The 16,757-nt window shown below is 39.8% G+C and overlaps 1 protein-coding gene and 1 pseudogene across 2 annotated transcripts in view; one reads left to right on the forward strand and one right to left on the reverse strand.

Annotated features, from left to right (window-relative positions):
• Nucleotides 1-1,246, forward strand: part of LOC309808915 (uncharacterized protein) — a gene marked incomplete at its 5' end in the record, with an annotated part of 125,417 nt that extends 124,171 nt beyond the window's left edge. The window contains one exon of the mRNA XM_082629483.1: nucleotides 456-1,246. Coding sequence (XP_082485609.1) covers nucleotides 456-467 — 12 coding nt within the window. The 3' untranslated portion in view covers nucleotides 468-1,246. The remainder of the gene's footprint in view (nucleotides 1-455) is intronic.
• Nucleotides 1,247-1,388: 142 nt separating this feature from the next.
• Nucleotides 1,389-16,757, reverse strand: part of LOC309808916 (centrosomal protein of 78 kDa-like) — a 32,921-nt pseudogene continuing 17,552 nt past the window's right edge. Inside the window, exons 9-12 of the transcript in view lie at nucleotides 13,997-14,127; nucleotides 4,409-4,486; nucleotides 2,783-2,949; nucleotides 1,389-1,726 (exon numbers count right to left, since the gene is read on the reverse strand). The product of the transcript in view is annotated as a centrosomal protein of 78 kDa-like (transcript). The remainder of the gene's footprint in view (nucleotides 1,727-2,782; nucleotides 2,950-4,408; nucleotides 4,487-13,996; nucleotides 14,128-16,757) is intronic.

Consider the following 16,757-nt stretch of genomic DNA (forward strand, 5'->3'; position numbering starts at 1 on the left):
CGAAGACTCACTTTTTTTTTTTTTTTTTTTTTTTTTTTTTTTTTTTTTGCGGTATGCGGGCCTCTCACTGCTGTGGCCTCTCCCGCCGCGGAGCACAGGCTCCGGACGCGCAGGCCCAGCGGCCATGGCTCACGGGCCCAGCCGCTCCGCGGCATATGGGATCCTCCCAGACCGGGGCACGAACCCGTATCCCCTGCATCGGCAGGCGGACTCTCAACCACTGCGCCACCAGGGAGGCCCCGAAGACTCACTTTTAATTGGTTTATTAACCAAAGAATTATTTTGCCCAATTCCTTTGCTTTTCTGCTTTACAGGTGAGTCAGAGCAGGAATGCAGGTCCTTCCCAGGTTGTTTCTTAGCAGAGTAGTTTTTGGTCTATTCACCTGCTTTGCTCATTTTCTCTGAAGAAGACCTGCTATTTCTAGATAATTCTTCTTCTTTTCTTTGACTTCCAGTTCCAGAAATGACGTCTGCTGAAGGAGAACATGTTCTAGCAATGAAATCTTCAAAAGACTCCTGCCGCTGCTCTGTGACTGGGACCCCCAGGTTGTCTTTGGAAGTTTCTAAGGCCTCCTGAGTAGGCGCTGGGACACGGAAGGAGTCGAGAGGCAAAGGAATCCTAGCATCACCTGTAATTTTCGGAAAGTGGAGGGGAAGACAAAAGACAAGACAAAAATTCAGTGATGAACAAAGCCAACCATTAAAAAGTAGAGTTCAAAACTTCAATGTTACTCTGTAATCTTATTATTAACACAGTCCATTGATTAATCAGAAGATTTCAGAGCCAGTTTTTTTTTGTAATTATATCTTGCCAAGTGATTCTCAGCTTAACCTAGCTATAACCAAGGCTATGTCCGCTACGTTTTCAGACTTTGGTGATTGGGGTAGTTATTACCCATTTCCTTTCCCTCACTAAAAATAAAACCCTATTCTGTAAGATAATTAATTTCTTTTCTATCCTCCAGGCACATGTAAACCGTATATAGTTTGTGACCAGACTGTGTTCTCAAGCTGTCAGTTCCCAAGACCACTCTGAGATTGGCTGATGGGGGCTCCAAGTAAGGCTAGAGGAAAAGCTGACAGGTTTTCCCCTCCCATTCCCATAACCAGGTGATTCACTCTAATATGTTACCTATTAGCTATGTCTGGATTACTTATTTTAAAAATTATATCAGTATGTGTACCTTCATTAGTGTTCCTTCATTGTAAGCTGACTGCATACAAATAGAAACCTAGATAAAATATGAACAGAACAGACATTTATACAATTTAAAATCTGGAATATTTTCTCTAATGTCGTCTTTCTTCATTAAGGATAGTTTGCTTTAACTCATAAATTTTCTAAAGAACTTCCAGTTTCCTTATTTACAAAAGTACAGTATCATGAAATGGGCACACATTTACTAATCTCAGATTTGGAAAGGACTCCAGAGTCTTCTAGCTCCCGAGCATGTGAACTATTAGAGACTGATCATTATTGTTTTCTCCCTGACTTGGTCATTTCCTTTTTGCTAATCACTCTTAGAATCATTAAGTGCTGTTCTGTCCATTTACTTGGCTATTTTGCATTTGTTATGGGGCACCCTGTTTTGATTCTGATTTTCCTTCTTCAAGTGCCTTCTTTTCTTCTTTAGGTGGACTACTAACAGTAGAATTCACCTGGGGACAACCTAGTAAATGAAAATCTGACTGATCTATACCAGCCATTGTGGCCAACTGCCCAAGCCTAGACGAGAGGAGGAATGGAGAAAAGACAAAGGTTATTATAATCACAGAAGAGCAGTTTAGATTTCCCCAGACCTACAATCATGAAATACTTCTAAAATCTTTTTTTTTTTTTTTTTGCGGTACGCGGGCCTCTCACTCCTGTGGCCTCTCCCGTTGCGGAGCACAGGCTCCGGACGCGCAGGCTCAGCGGCCATGGCTCACGGGCCCAGCCGCTCCGCGCCATGCGGGATCCTCCCAGACCGGGGCACGAACCCTTAGCCCCTGCATCGGCAGGCGGACTCTCAACCACCCCGCCACCAGGGAAGCATTACTTCTAAAATCTTAAAAGCCAACATCCTACTCCAGACTACAAGCCTCTCTCTCCCCCAAATCCTCAGCCCTTTCCAGATTCATCCTCTAGGAGACATCCCACTGTCTCACTAGCAGCTTCAATATGTACCGTGCACCCTGTCCACTGCCTGTCACACCTCCATTCCCACACTTCTTTACCACCTTTCCTCCAGTTTCCAAGAATGTGTTTGTTCCTTCCTTCCCAACACCAACACCAATTCATTCACTGACAAAACACCACTCCATCAACCAACTATCAATCTCCACTTCCCTCTTTCAGCAAAATTGCTCCCGGTTGAGAACCACTGACCTATATCTCCCCTGCAGATTAATAATCATTTTTATGTCTAAGGCAAAGATAACTTTAATTCAAACTTATCAAACAAGCAAAAGAAGTGAAAGATAGGAAAATTCTTATGCATTCCCGACTATTTTCAATGAAAACTGCCTTTAATTTAGTCTTTACAAAACAACTATACCTACTAATTACTCTGTCTACAGGTTACTCTTTTATAATGGGCTCCCCACTCTACCAAAGCAGGCTTCCCTATTTGCATTTCTTAAAAAATTTAATTCCTCATTTTAAAACGTCAACTATATTACCTATAATTACACTAAATTTGGCTAAATATAGCCACGTAAGTGATGAAAATTGCTCCAGTTCCTCAGCAAACTACCATTAGAGTCGCAAAGAGAAGAATGCCAGGAAGAGAAATGAACTAACCCAGCATCTTTAAGGAGAACCAGGAAAGCATGGAACTTCTGAAGAGAATTCTCAGTGCTGCCCAAAACACCTTCATCATCCAGGATCATGCTTGTCAATGAGTGGGCATGAAGGGCTTCAGACAAAGAGAAAGTTGTGTTTCTTAACTGGGCATTTTCATGTTCCAGCTATACAAGAAGACTGAAAACGTCTGACATGATTTTTTCTCATTGTCATCAAAAGTAGTCTTGCCTAGGGCTTCCCTGGTGGCGCAGTGGTTGCGAGTCCGCCTGCCGATGCAGGGGACACGGGTTCGTGCCCCAGTCCGGGAAGATCCCACATGCTGCGTAGCGGCTGGGCCCGTGAGCCATGGCCGCTGAGCCTGTGCGTCCGGAGTCTGTGCTCCGCAACGGGAGAGGCCACAACAGTGAGAGGCTCACATACCGCAAAAAAAAACCCAAAAAAACAACAAACAAACAAACAAAAAGTAGTCTTGCCTAGTTTCAAGGAACAAAACTAAAACACTCAAAATGTAATTAATTTATAATTAATGTAACCCTCCGCCAGTAAAGACAGAGACCTTATCACATAATAACCAAAACTCACAGGCACCCAACAAAGTTTCCTATATAACACTTAGGTGGTATATAAATAAACCCAAGCTACCGTTTTATTAATGATCTTTCACAAAAGATCACATTTCTAACTGGTTCAATTCATAATGGAGCCTCATTCCACATTAGAAAATGACCTGCTTTAAGTTTCCCTTAAATTAGAAAGTGAGTTATAGAATCTGATTTGAACAAAACATATTACAACTCTGCTGAATGTTAAGAATTAACTTTAGTGAGTAAAATATCTAATGCTTACGTTTAAAAGTCCTAAATCATACCCAACCCAATTTATTAAATGTACGATCACCAATATTTTCTTTGGCTTCTTCAACATATTCACCCCCGTGCACTCTTCCCCTTCTGCTCATCATCTACGCACTTAAAACCCCCTGTAAGCTCAACTCTCGTATTTCTCAGAAAGGCCGTTAATGTTCATGATGCCCCTTTTGCCTTACATGAGCAGGTGCTCAACATTTATTGAATGAGTGTCTGCCAATCCAATGGATGCACTTTCAAAAATTCCTCCCTACACTCACCCTGTGATAAATTATATTTAGATAGAACTTTTTAGATTATGCCCTGCTTTCATGCACATTACCTAATGTAATTCTCATAGTATATATTTTTATCTTTCATTGCATTCTTAGAAGTTTTCCAATATCTTAAATTTATTTCAATGATTCACTTTCCTAATTCATTGCCAGGAGAGTCTCATCATGTCTTTTATGTTACTGTATATACAATACATGCACAGAAGGTGCCTTCTTGAATCAAAGAATCATGAACAGGAAATAAGCTAATGTCATATAAAAGCACACACACATACACAAAACCAGATTTTCACATCTTTAAAAACATGCTTTCTGGAATATAGATCATATGATCACTAAATACCAGTAAATGCAAAAGTCCATATGATACCACCAATTTGCAACATATTACAGTTCTAAAGCTTACAAAATATGTGTATATGGCTTAAAATCAAATCAAAATAAAACCAAAACACTCTCAAAAGCAGATGAAACGTGTTTACCTCACTGACTCGTCTATCAGCCTTCAGTCTTATTACTCTTTCCTCCTTTAACTGCTTTAGGCACTCCTCCAGGGTTTCCTAAGCAAACAGAGTCAATATTATAACTAATTCATAGTATAATATCCAAAAGCCTTTCCAGCTATTGGTCTCATCAGGATTTAGGGGCAGAGCCAGAAGTGAACTCAGATTTTAGTCTGCTACTGGTCATATCATACCATGCCAGTGAAATGAATGATCAAAATCTATCAAATTTGCAAAGATTTATTTAAATTCCACTCTTTCCAACATAAATTTGTGGCAGCCCACCATAAAAGGCATATGCATATAACATAGTAAGTCAGAAATAAGAAGTTACGACCAAGAAAGAAAAATTCTATTTTTATTTGTGGGTCTCTTTATAGCAGGAAGTCCTATTAACGAACCTGCTTAGCATACCTGAATTGCATAATTGCAGATTCAAAAGCATGTTTTAAAAAAGTGATCACTTTTAAAGCAATTTACAGTCAAGCACTGTTCCTGGAGTTCCCTGGGTATTAAATAATCGAATCATCAAAACCCTAAGAGGGGGCTTCCCTACTGGCACAGTGGTTAAGAATCCGCCTGCCAGGGCTTCCCTGGTGGCGCAGTGGTTGAGAGTCCGCCTGCCGATGCAGGGGACACGGGTTCGTGCCCCGATCCCGGAAGATCCCACATGCCGCGGAGCGGCTGGGCCCGCGAGCCATGGCCGCGGAGCCTGTGTGTCCGGAGCCTGTGCTCCGCAACGGGAGAGGCCACAGCAGTGAGAGGCCCGCGTACAACAAAAAAAAAAAAAAAAAAAAAAAAAAAAAAAAAAAAAGAATCCGCCTGCCAGTGCAGGGGACACGGGTTCGAGCCCTAGTCCAGGAAGAACCCACATGCCGCAGAGCAACTAAGCCTGTGCGTCACGACTACTGAGCCTACGCTCTAGAACCCACGTGCCACAACTCCTGAAGCCTGCGCGCCTAGAGCCTGTGCTCCGCAATAAGAGAAGCCACCGCACCGCAACGAAGAGTAGCCCCCCGCTCGACGCAACTGGAGAAAGCTGGCGAGCAGCAACAAAGACCCAATGCAGCCAAAAATAAATTTATAAAACAAAAAACCCTACGAGGAAAGAATGATCACTAACTCCATGTTATTTTACAGATGAGGGAAACAGAGGCAGAGAAGTAGAGTAAGTAGAGCAGCACAGCCGAGGTCACACCACTAAGTAGCAGAGCCACACTGTGGACTCAGGAAGCTGGCTGCCATTCCTGCTCACGGAGGTGGTAGTCCTCCCTTCACCAAGGTCACTGAAATAAAATGAACACTGATAAACTATCTTAGGAGTTTTAGGAACTAAGACACTTCGGTCCTTGAAGTGGGGACACTGCTTGCAATAGGCAGAATTCTGACAGAGCCCCCAAGATGACCACTTACTGAAGTACACAAACCTTCCACTTATCCAATCAAACTCTAAATGTAGGTGCTGTAGTGAAGGGATTTTGCACATGGAATTAAGGTTCAACATCAGTTGATCTTTTAAGATAGGGAGATTATTTTAGGTGGATGTGGCCTACTCAGGCACCCCATGAAAAGGACCTGAACTCTTCCTGAATTGAAGTACAAAAGGGACAAGAGGGAGACTCTCCATTGCTGGCTCTGAAGAGGTCCAATGCTGCGGCAGGGAAGGCAAGCGAGAGGCCTCTAGGAGCTGAAACTCTCCCCCGACTGACAGCCAGCAAGGAAATGGGGCCCTCTGTCCTGCAACTGCAGAATCTGAATTATGCCAACAAGCCGGAAGAAGCCTGTAGGCATTCTTTCCCAGAGCCTCTGGACGCTAACACAGCCAGACTGACATCTTGATTTCAGCTCTGTGGCCCACACAAACTATGGTGAACATCCAACGTTTGGGGCTCAATATCTTACACTTAAATTTCACGTGCTTTAACACTCTCAGGAGGGAACCCACATGTTCCCATGTGTATCTGAGCAGGAAGCCCAGTCACGCTGTGCCTGGACTTCTGACCTACAGAACTCTGAGCTAGTCATATAGGTATTGTTTTCAGTCAGTAAGAGTGTAGTAAAAGAATTAATATTCTACTCAACCTCCAGGTTCGTGAGCAAAATAAATGATTGTCATTGTTTTAGGCCACTGTTTAGGGGTGGTTTCTTATGCAGTGATAAACAATCATAATACCTATACTTATGAAAACAGTAAGGTATATTTATACATGTTAACTGCTTTGAACAATCACTTAAAGAATGAGGAACTCTATTACCTGCCATCATTGGGAGAGGAGCTGGTATCACTTTCTGGACAGTAGCTTTTGGTACCTAACAACAATCCTACATCAGGAGTTTACCCTAAGGAAATCAAAGATGTGGGCAAAGATTTATCTACCAACATGATTTCATAAGATTGTTTATAACCAAACCCTAGAAGAAAGCTAAGAGCCTCCGAATTGGGACTGGTTTAAATAAAAACAGCTCATCATCTGAAGGAATGCGCTATGAAGCCACTAAGAATGACAAGAGGTCTCAACCAGAGTTCATGAATGGGCTTCAGGAGTGCTACATTCAAAATATATCTGTGCGTTTTTCCTGGGAGATGATGCATAAGCTTAATCAAATTCTCTGATGTAGAAGAGTAGTTAGTGACATGGCAAAATATTTCGGATACTTTTTTAAGACAAAAGAGCAGATTAGGTGTGTGTACATGCAGAGGTGGCTTTTATTTCCTTCAAGAAGTTCATTGTTTTCAAACATTTGCTCAATGAACATATATTTTTATATTCAGAACATGTTTAAAAAATTGAGAGTCTAAGAACTTCAAATTCTTTAATGGTTCATTACTAAAACCAGTCAAGTTTTCAATGGGGAAAAAGGGAAAAAATTGCAAAATTCCTCTACTTTTAATATAATGGTTTAATCAATCTTCTAAAACTGATTTCAAAGAAATTCTAAACAAATAAACAAAAAAACAAAAAACCCTCAGCACGGTCAGAGGAAGGTAGATTAAAATTCCTGACTGGTTCTAAATAGCACATCAAAGTGCAATTACATGCAACAGTTTCTCCCTCTAATGGAGGGAATTAGAACACAGTGTTCAATTTTTGTGAAAAAGTGTACCCTCCTCCTACAAAGTATTCAGAATTCATGTCCCTTACATGGAAATATGGAACCAAAAAAGTTAGAAAGTAAAATTGCTTGATATTCTATTACTTAAGTAAGACTAATGATAAGGCTTTGGAATAATTTTCCTTCCTGCCATCTGCTCTCCATTCCACCCTTCTGTACACTGGCTAGGGTGATTTTTCTGGGACAAAGCTCCCATCATATTGGATATCAAATTTTATGTTCAACTTTTCTCCATTTAACATTGAAATCAAGCATTTCTCATATAATCAGGGGATTCATAACCTTGATTTTTTTGTGTGGGCTACAAAATATTCCACTGAGTGGGTTTACTGGTTAACCATTTTACACATTTAAATTCTTTCCAACTTTTCAGTATTATCAGACAAAATAACCGTTTTTATGCATGAAGGCCTTTTTCCATATTGAGAATAACATTCTTAAAATAAATCCATAAAAATGAGTTTGAGATCAAAGCAAATGAACATTTTTAAGGCTCTGAGGTACCTACCTCCAGACTTCTTTCCAAAAGATTTCTGAGATTTACACTGCCATCAGCGATGTATCACTTGGTATATAACCTCTACTATAACTGTTGGCTTACTTCCTCACTTAGAGTGCAAGTTATTTGAAGATAGGGGGTGTATTTTATTAAGTGTTTATCCCCAGCACCTGTGCCTAGCACAACGTAGACGGTCAATAAATAATTGCTTAATAAGGAAAATCCCTGCCACACACGTACATATAAGATGTACGAGTGTGAAAGACAGACTGTGTGTTTTTCTCTAACTGGATAGATGAAAACTTGTCATCTTCTTTAATGTGCAATTTTTTTGCTTATAATTAGTCATTAAATTTCTCTTTTAGATTATATTGTAAATATTCAGATTCTCTGAGGCAAATGGGCCTGGCACTACCCATTAGCTACATAACCTTGGACAAGTTCTGTAACTCTAGGCCTCAACTTCCTCATCTATAAAATGGAGATAAACTCCCATATTACAGAGCTCTTGTGAGAATTACATGAGTTAAAACACATATAAAATTAGAAGAGTGCTTGGTACATAGAATATGTGCAATTAATGCTGAATGAATGAACATGCGAATGCAAACAGTAGTGAAGGGCTTAAAATGAAACGGTCTCATCCCACTCCCACATCCAGCACTCAAGAAGCGACCGATTCTTTACGCAGTTTTTAATTGTAAAATACGATATGTGCACTGAGAAGTGCACAGAACAAAACTCTCAATGTGACAAATAAAAAGAGAATACTTACATAAGCACTACTCGAATCTGAAAGTATTGATACTTGTCAGCATCGCAAAAACCCCCCATATCCTTTTCTCATCACAAGCTCCTTCCCTCTTCCCGGTTAAACACCAACCTCACTTCTTGACAGTCATTTCCTTTAACCTGCATGCATCCCTAACAAAAGAGTTTAGTTGTGTCAACATCTAACTTTATGTACAGGATCATAGTATATGAAGTCTTTTCTATCTTATTTCTTTCTCTCAACATTGGTTTAAAAAATTCATCCACATTGCTGCCTGTAGCTCTAGTTCATTCAATTTTATTGCTGGATAGTTTTCCCACTGTACAAATACACATCATTTATTTTTGACTGTTAATGGACATTTGGTTTGTTTTCAGTTTGTGCTAATGCAAATCATGGACAGGAATCCTGCTGTGCCCGTTATTCTGGTGCATTTACACAGGGCGGGGGTGAGGGCTGCTGGCTCACAGGCTATTTATATACCTTCAGTTGATGGAGAGGGCTAAATGCTTTCCAAAGTAGTTGTGTCGATTTATACTCCAGTATAAACAGGGTAGATGATTCCCATAGTACTTCAGGCCTACAATACCTGATACTACCAGACTTTTTATTTATGTATTTGTCAATCTGATTGACATGTAGTTTCCTTGGTTTTGACTCACTTTTCACTTATTACTTAATGAAGTTGTACACTTTTCTCTGTTTACTGGCTGTATGGATTTCCTTTTTTATGAGGTTTACGTCAAATATTGTTATTTTTATTATTTTATTATTATTATTTACTTTTGGCTGTATTGGGTCTTCGTTGCTGCGTGCAGGTTTTCTCTAGTTGCGGCGAGTGGGGGCTACTCTTCATTGCGGTGGCTTCTCTTGTTATGAAGCACAGGATCTAGGTGCGCAGGCTTCAGTAGTTGTGGCACATGGGCTCAGTAGTTGTGGCTCACGGGCTCTAGAGCACAGGCTCCGTAGTTCTGGTGCACGGGCTTCGCTGCTCCGTGGCATGTGGGATCTTCCCAGACCAGGGCTCGAACCCATGTCCCCTGCCTTGGCAGGCAGTTTCTTTTTTTTTTTTTTTTTTTTCCGTACGCGGGCCTCTCACTGTTGTGGCCTCTCCCGTTGCGGAGCACAGGCTCCGGATGCGCAGGCTCAGCGGCCATGGCTCACGGGCCCAGCCGCTCCACGGCATATGGGATCCTCCCAGACCGGGGCACGAACCCGTATCCCCTGCATCGGCAGGCGGACCCTCAACCACTGCGCCACCAGGGAGGCCCTGGCAGGCAGTTTCTTAACCACTGCGCCACCTGGGAGATCCAACTATTGTCATTTTGAATTCTTCTGCATTTCCAAGTAATACTCTCACATGACTATTTTCTCACTAAATTGGAGGCATTATCTGTTCACTTTCTGAATTACTAACAAGTAAGGGTTTAGTTCCTCTACATTCTTTCCTATGTCCACACTGCTCAGTAAAGTTATGTCATCATGAGTTATTCCACTGCTCATGATCTCTTTGACATGTAGTGATATACTTAAAAACCTACATTGTTGATCAACTAGAAACTCTCTCAACGTCACGCTTTGTAAAATAAGGACATTCATACCATCTTCCCTTTTTTCAACCTCCTGTCTACCTTCCAAACCTAGCTCTTACATTGTCAAAGTTGAAATTTATATTCTATTCTATGTGCAGTTAATTCTTCTGTTATTTGAGAGTCAGTACGGAGTAAGGTTTAAGAGAACAGGCAGAGAGCCTAAACTCAAAGCCTCGATCCAACCTTAAATTAGGTACAGCCTGGGCAAGTTCCTTCCCTGTCTTAGCTTCCTGTTCTCAAAAGTAGGAATGATATTAGCACCAACCTCATAAGGCTATTCAGAGGATTAAATGAGTTAATATATGCAAAAACACTTAGAGCCTAATATATACTAAGTACATACTACTACACAATACATTTCAGTACATACCAAGTTAATACTCATACATACTAAGTATTGTTTACTTTAGTTATTTGTGATTACATGCACGTTGACAATAAAAGCTGCAAACCAAGACAGTATTGCCATTATTACAATGAAATTAATATTGCCCACTGCAGATGTACTGTGTCTCTGTGTATAGACTACACCTCGTTCCATACTGTGCCAGTGTCACTGCCCTTGTGCAGGGTGACCACATACCCCAAGCCACCTTGGGCTGTTCCAGTTTATACCTGTTGTCCTGATGTTACAGCATTAGAGTGCCTCCTTACACAGTTGAAGTGTAAGGAGTTTGGACAAGTTCCGGTTTGGACAACAAATTAGATACGTGGTCATTACCCCTGTGTGTCACTGAAAAGGGGGACATCTATAGTGTCAAGCTGAAGTGGATTCTTCCCTTCCTCACCAATAGTAGGTTAAAAATCAACCATAGTTTAGTGTGCTTCAGGTTTATGTCCGTAGAGCCTTTTCTCCTCTGGAGTTCAAGTTCCTTCTCCTCTTCCTCTCCCTCCTCCCTTCCAACAGTGCCTAACACCTAGTAAGTACGATATGCCTCAAGGTGTTTCGAAGCTCTCAATCACACAATCAATAGAAGCCTCTCCATTCTAGACTAGCTGCAATCTGCACTGAATGCCCTATTACCTTCCTTCTTGGTTTATTGCCTCATTTTGCTGGATTATTTCTATAAATAGCTTAAGGTATAGCACAGGAAGTCAATTTTTCAAATTTCTTTGGGTACAAAATATCTTCTTCAGCCTCCACGTATGACTGATAGTTTGGCTGGATACAAACCCCTAGGGTGAAAATTATGTGCCTGAAAAACTTTGGAGGTATCTTTCTAATGCCTTCCAGGATCCATGGTGCTCATGACAAGTATGATAAAGTCAGATTTTAACCTTTTTTTTTAGGTGACCAGTATTTTTCTCTCTGGAATGGATGTATCCTCTCAGTATTTTATTCTATTTTAATTTATTTTTTCAGTATTTGAAAGTTTCACAAGGAAGGGTGCCTAGGTATGAGTCTATTCTTGCTCATCTTGCATAACTATTTTCAATCTGAGGCCTGATGTCTACTTTCAGCTGTGGGGAATTTTGTTGCCCTTTGACAGCTTCCCTCCATTTTTTTTCTGGGTCTGGAGTTTCTAATAGTAACATGTGGGATCTCCCAGATGCAGCCTCTCTAACATATTTCTATCACATTTTCCATTGTGTCTTTCTTTTTTATATACTGAGAAATTTTTTAAATTCCTACTGAATTTATTTCAGCAACCATATTTTCATTTCCAGGAGAACTCTTTTGCTTTCTGACCATTCTCCTTTTCATTAATACCCTAGTCTTATTTTATAGTTGCTAGCTCTTTTTAAACCTCTCTCAGGATACTAATTAGGGTTTTTTCTTAAATTATTCTGTTCCCTAAATTGTCCCTGGTCCTACTAGGATATGCTTTCACTCTTTTTCCCCCTCTCTCATGTTGTAAGCTTTACTCAACTAACAGGCAAATGACAGTTATTTTCTATTTAAGAATGAGCGCAGAAAGCTCCCTGAAGTCAACGATTGATTGGCTTCTTATGCAGGAAGAAGCGGGCAGTAACTGTAATAGGATCTCCCCCAAACACAATTTTCTAGCGTGAAAAAACTCACACTAGCTGCCCCAGTTCTCGCCAGTTTCACTGTTTTCAAAATGAAATCATCTCATTTCAGGAGGGTGAGGGCGGGGCTGGGAGTCCACTCCTCCAAACACAACCCTTCAATGAGCTCCCCTATTTCAGTCACACTTTTAACTAACTCCACACTCTCTCCTACATGCGCATCAAAGCACGGAGCTACTTCTGCAGGTGGGGTCAGAATCCTCCTCAGTTGCACGTGGTCCCTGTGCATATTCTAGGTGATGCTTTTCCTCTGTTCTACTGCTTCAGTTTCACACTCTTCCACCTGTCTTCTCTCTTTCAAAACTATGTTGAAATCTCTTGATTGTTGTGGGCATATATACTTAAACACTTTGATACCATCATTGTAGTGTCTTGTCAAAACAGAGAAGAGCTAAAAGGGTTCTCAGTGCATTCTGAATCTGCTATTCTGTGGTCCCAGTGTTTAAACTTCTTGGACTTCCCCACTGTCTATTACTGCTTTTACAAATACAATCTCGTGGTCTATTCGTGAAGGAAATGAATACACCACAACTAAAAGGACAAGGAATGCGGGTTAGATGCTCTAGGGTCTTGTCATACTCTGCCATTTACTAATAAACCACTTACGTTCTACAAATTGTAGGTGCTCATTTATAAAACGAAAGGGAGTAACTCTACATGAACTATAGATTTCTCCTACTCTAACATTTCATAATTTTCTAAGTTCTTTTCTTAAAATTTCTCTATATTATCATTAATTTTAATTAAAAAATAAAAAACTAACTCTTTTCAAAATCAAAGAGTAATTCCCGTAGTCCTACAATAATGGGATAATTAGTTCTGAAACCTGTCAAGTGTCATGTTTCATATGAAGAGAAAATCATATTAAATAATTTTTAAAAATTAAACGTGGACTTTGTAGCACAAAGACAAGGTCCCCCCGAAATGGTGTTCCTTTATTTACTAGAAATGTTCAGCTCTGCATTAAAGTTGAAATAAAATAAATATATTAACTTTGAGGTGCAAAAATTTCTTATAAAAATCAATTTTTCTTTTCTATCCATACAAACAAAAGTATGGAATGACATGAGAGGTCAGGTTTATTTGGTAATAGAACGTAGCTTCTTGATATTTTTGATTTTAGGAAAGGAGAATATCAACATCAAAACTTTTTTCAACTTTATTTTTATTTAAAATGAGGCCATATTTTCCTCTTATAAAAAGAGAGTTCAACTAGAACTGTCAATTTTCTCATCTGTAAAACAAGAGCACTGAATCAGCTGACTGTATTCATTCAGAACTCAATTTCCTTATCTTATGATCACTAAACTTCTCCCTAAATCTAATATACTAAGGTTCTAAGGAAAGGAAAATATATTACTAACGACATGTTTTGATTTTAGTTCCTTAGAGTTCAAATGTCCACCATTCACCTTGGTCTAAGCTTAAGGAATCATTGAAGGGGATACAGTGCAGGTGGGAGGAGAAAACAGAACCCTCACACAAGCTGTGCAGTGTTGCAATCAGCCTTCCGTTTGAAAAATAATCTATTCTATAGCTTTAAAGTGGTAACTTTGTACCTGCAATGCTTCTTGTTTCAAACGGATTTTCTCTGGCTCCTCCTGAACACGTTCTGAGGAATCATCGACCTCTTCGATTTCTGAGGAGGAAGGACTCTCTACTGTCACAGTCACAGGAAATTCTGATGGACCTGAGTGTCACAAGAAGAAGATAGGAAACCACAGAGTTGTTAAACTAAAGTGCAAAGAAAGAAGACAAGATTGTATAAAAGACAACACAAGCCAGATACCAAATATCCAAATATTAGAGGACATTTAACAAAAGTGATCTGAGGTATCATTATTTATAAATGTCTCTCACTGCTCTTTAGTGTAAAATAGGCAATGACTAAGTAAAAGTACAGGAACTTATTTTTGCTATGTTACTGTACAGACCTCTGTTGTACGTGGTTAGGATTAGTAATGGGAATTGCCCATATTATTTTATTAAGTTTCTTTCACAGAAGCCAAGTGAAGATCCAAGGTAAACATTTTTTCTCAGATCAACTTTATACTGCAAATGAAAAATTTATTCTTCACCATCAGACAAAAACAGTCTGGAAGAAAATGTAGTTTTTCAGAGGAAAATACATCAGTAAAGGGACTGATGAATAATCAGAAAGTCAACATATCTAAGCTGTGAATAATAGACATTAGAATTTTAAAAGATAAATCACATACACACACACAACTAAAACTGACCCATCAAAAACTTCATCTTCTCACCACCCTTAAGCCAAAACTAGGGCAACAATTCTCCCAGCAAGCTTCACTGCCACTGCAGTGTTGTTCAATAGGACATTTCCAAACATTTAAAACTGACCTGGCCACAACCCCATAAAAGTCTACACATCATAAAGAGCTGTGCTGGGATTATATAACCACGCAGAAGACAAGTCACTAGGACATCATGTTGACAACAAGCAGCAAACCCTGCAGCCTAGGAAAACCCTAACAGGAGAACGAGGTGCACACCCCTCTCTCCGGGAACGCAAGGCCAGGACTGACACCCAAGATGCTCTTCTCTCAACCTCAGCAGTGGTGCCTTTCACAGAGCAACTAGGCAGTCTCCCAAGACCACTGGGAAGGAGAATCTGATACTGACAGTATTCACTTGCCACGAGGCCATAAGCGAGGGAATGTGTGTGGCCTTGGTGAGAGAGCAGAGGTTTGGGAGATGTTGCTTTATATTGGCTTTCAGATCAGGAATTTGTACATATAGCCCGCAAACAACGTTTCTTGAAAACATGCGAATATTCTTGAGTATGACAGCTCCATGTGAGGGGTCAGAAATGGCAGTCAAGTTCGTTTCACTGGGTAACAGCTGATTTGCGGACTGGAAAACAGGCTTCCTTGTTTACAGACATAGCCACAAGGCTGCCCGTTGTGTGCCAAATCCACACAACTACACAGTTGCATTGGGAGAGCGACCAAACATGTTTTACATGGATTTATTTCAGAGAGGGAAATGCTTCATGTAAGGCTCTGTCAATTTAAAAAGCAAGAAGAAGCTGGAGTAGCAATTCTCATATCAGATAAAATAGACTTTAAAATAAAGACTACTAGAAGAGACAAAGAAGGACACTACATAATGATCAAGGGATCGATCCAAGAAGAAGATATAACAATTGTAAATATTTATGCACCCAACATAGGAGCACCTCAATACATAAGGCAAATACTAACAGCCATAAAAGGAGAAATCGACAGTAACACACTCATAGTAGGGGACTTTAACACCCCACTTTCACCAATGGACAGATCATCCAAAATGAAAATAAATAAGGAAACACAAGCTTTAAATGATACATTAAACAAGATGGACTTAATTGATATTTATAGGACATTCCATCCAAAAACAACAGAATACACATTTTTCTCAAGTGCTCATGGAACATTCTCCAGGATAGATCATATCTTGGGTCACAAATCAAGCCTTGGTAAATTTAAGAAAATTGAAATTGTATCAAGTATCTTTTCCGACCACGATGCTATGAGACTAGATATCAATTACAGGAAAAGAGCTGTAAAAAATACAAACACATGGAGGCTAAACAATACACTACTTAATAACGAAGTGATCACTGAAGAAATCAAAGAGGAAATTAAAAAATACCTAGAAACAAATGACAATGGAGACACGACGACCCAAAACCTATGGGATGCAGCAAAAGCAGTTCTAAGAGGGAAGTTTATAGCAATACAATCCCACCTTAAGAAACAGGAAACATCTCGAATAAACAACCTAACCTTGCACCTAAAGCAATTAGAGAAAGAAGAACAAAAACATCCCAAAGTTAGCAGAAGGAAAGAAATCATAAAAATCAGATCAGAAATAAATGAAAAAGAAATGAAGGAAATGATAGCAAAGATCAATAAAACTAAAAGCTGGTTCTTTGAGAAGATAAACAAAATTGATAAACCATTAGCCAGACTCATCAAGAAAAAAAGGGAGAAGACTCAAATCAATAGAATTAGAAATGAAAAAGGAGAAGTAACAACTGACACTGCAGAAATACAAAAGATCATAAGAGATTACTATAAGCAACTCTATGCCAATAAAATGGACAACCTGGAAGAAATGGACAAATTCTTAGAAATGCACAACCTGCCGAGACTGAACCAGGAAGAAATAGAAAGTATGAACAGACAAATCACAAGCACTGAAATTGAAACTGTGATAAAAAATCTTCCAACAAACAAAAGCCCAGGACCAGATGGCTTCACAGGCGAATTCTATCAAGCATTTAGAGAAGAGCTAACACCCATCCTTCTGAAACTC

The sequence above is a fragment of the Mesoplodon mirus genome (assembly GCF_964341445.2).
Source record: "Mesoplodon mirus genome assembly, chromosome: 7".
NCBI classification, from domain to species: domain Eukaryota; kingdom Metazoa; phylum Chordata; class Mammalia; order Artiodactyla; family Ziphiidae; genus Mesoplodon; species Mesoplodon mirus.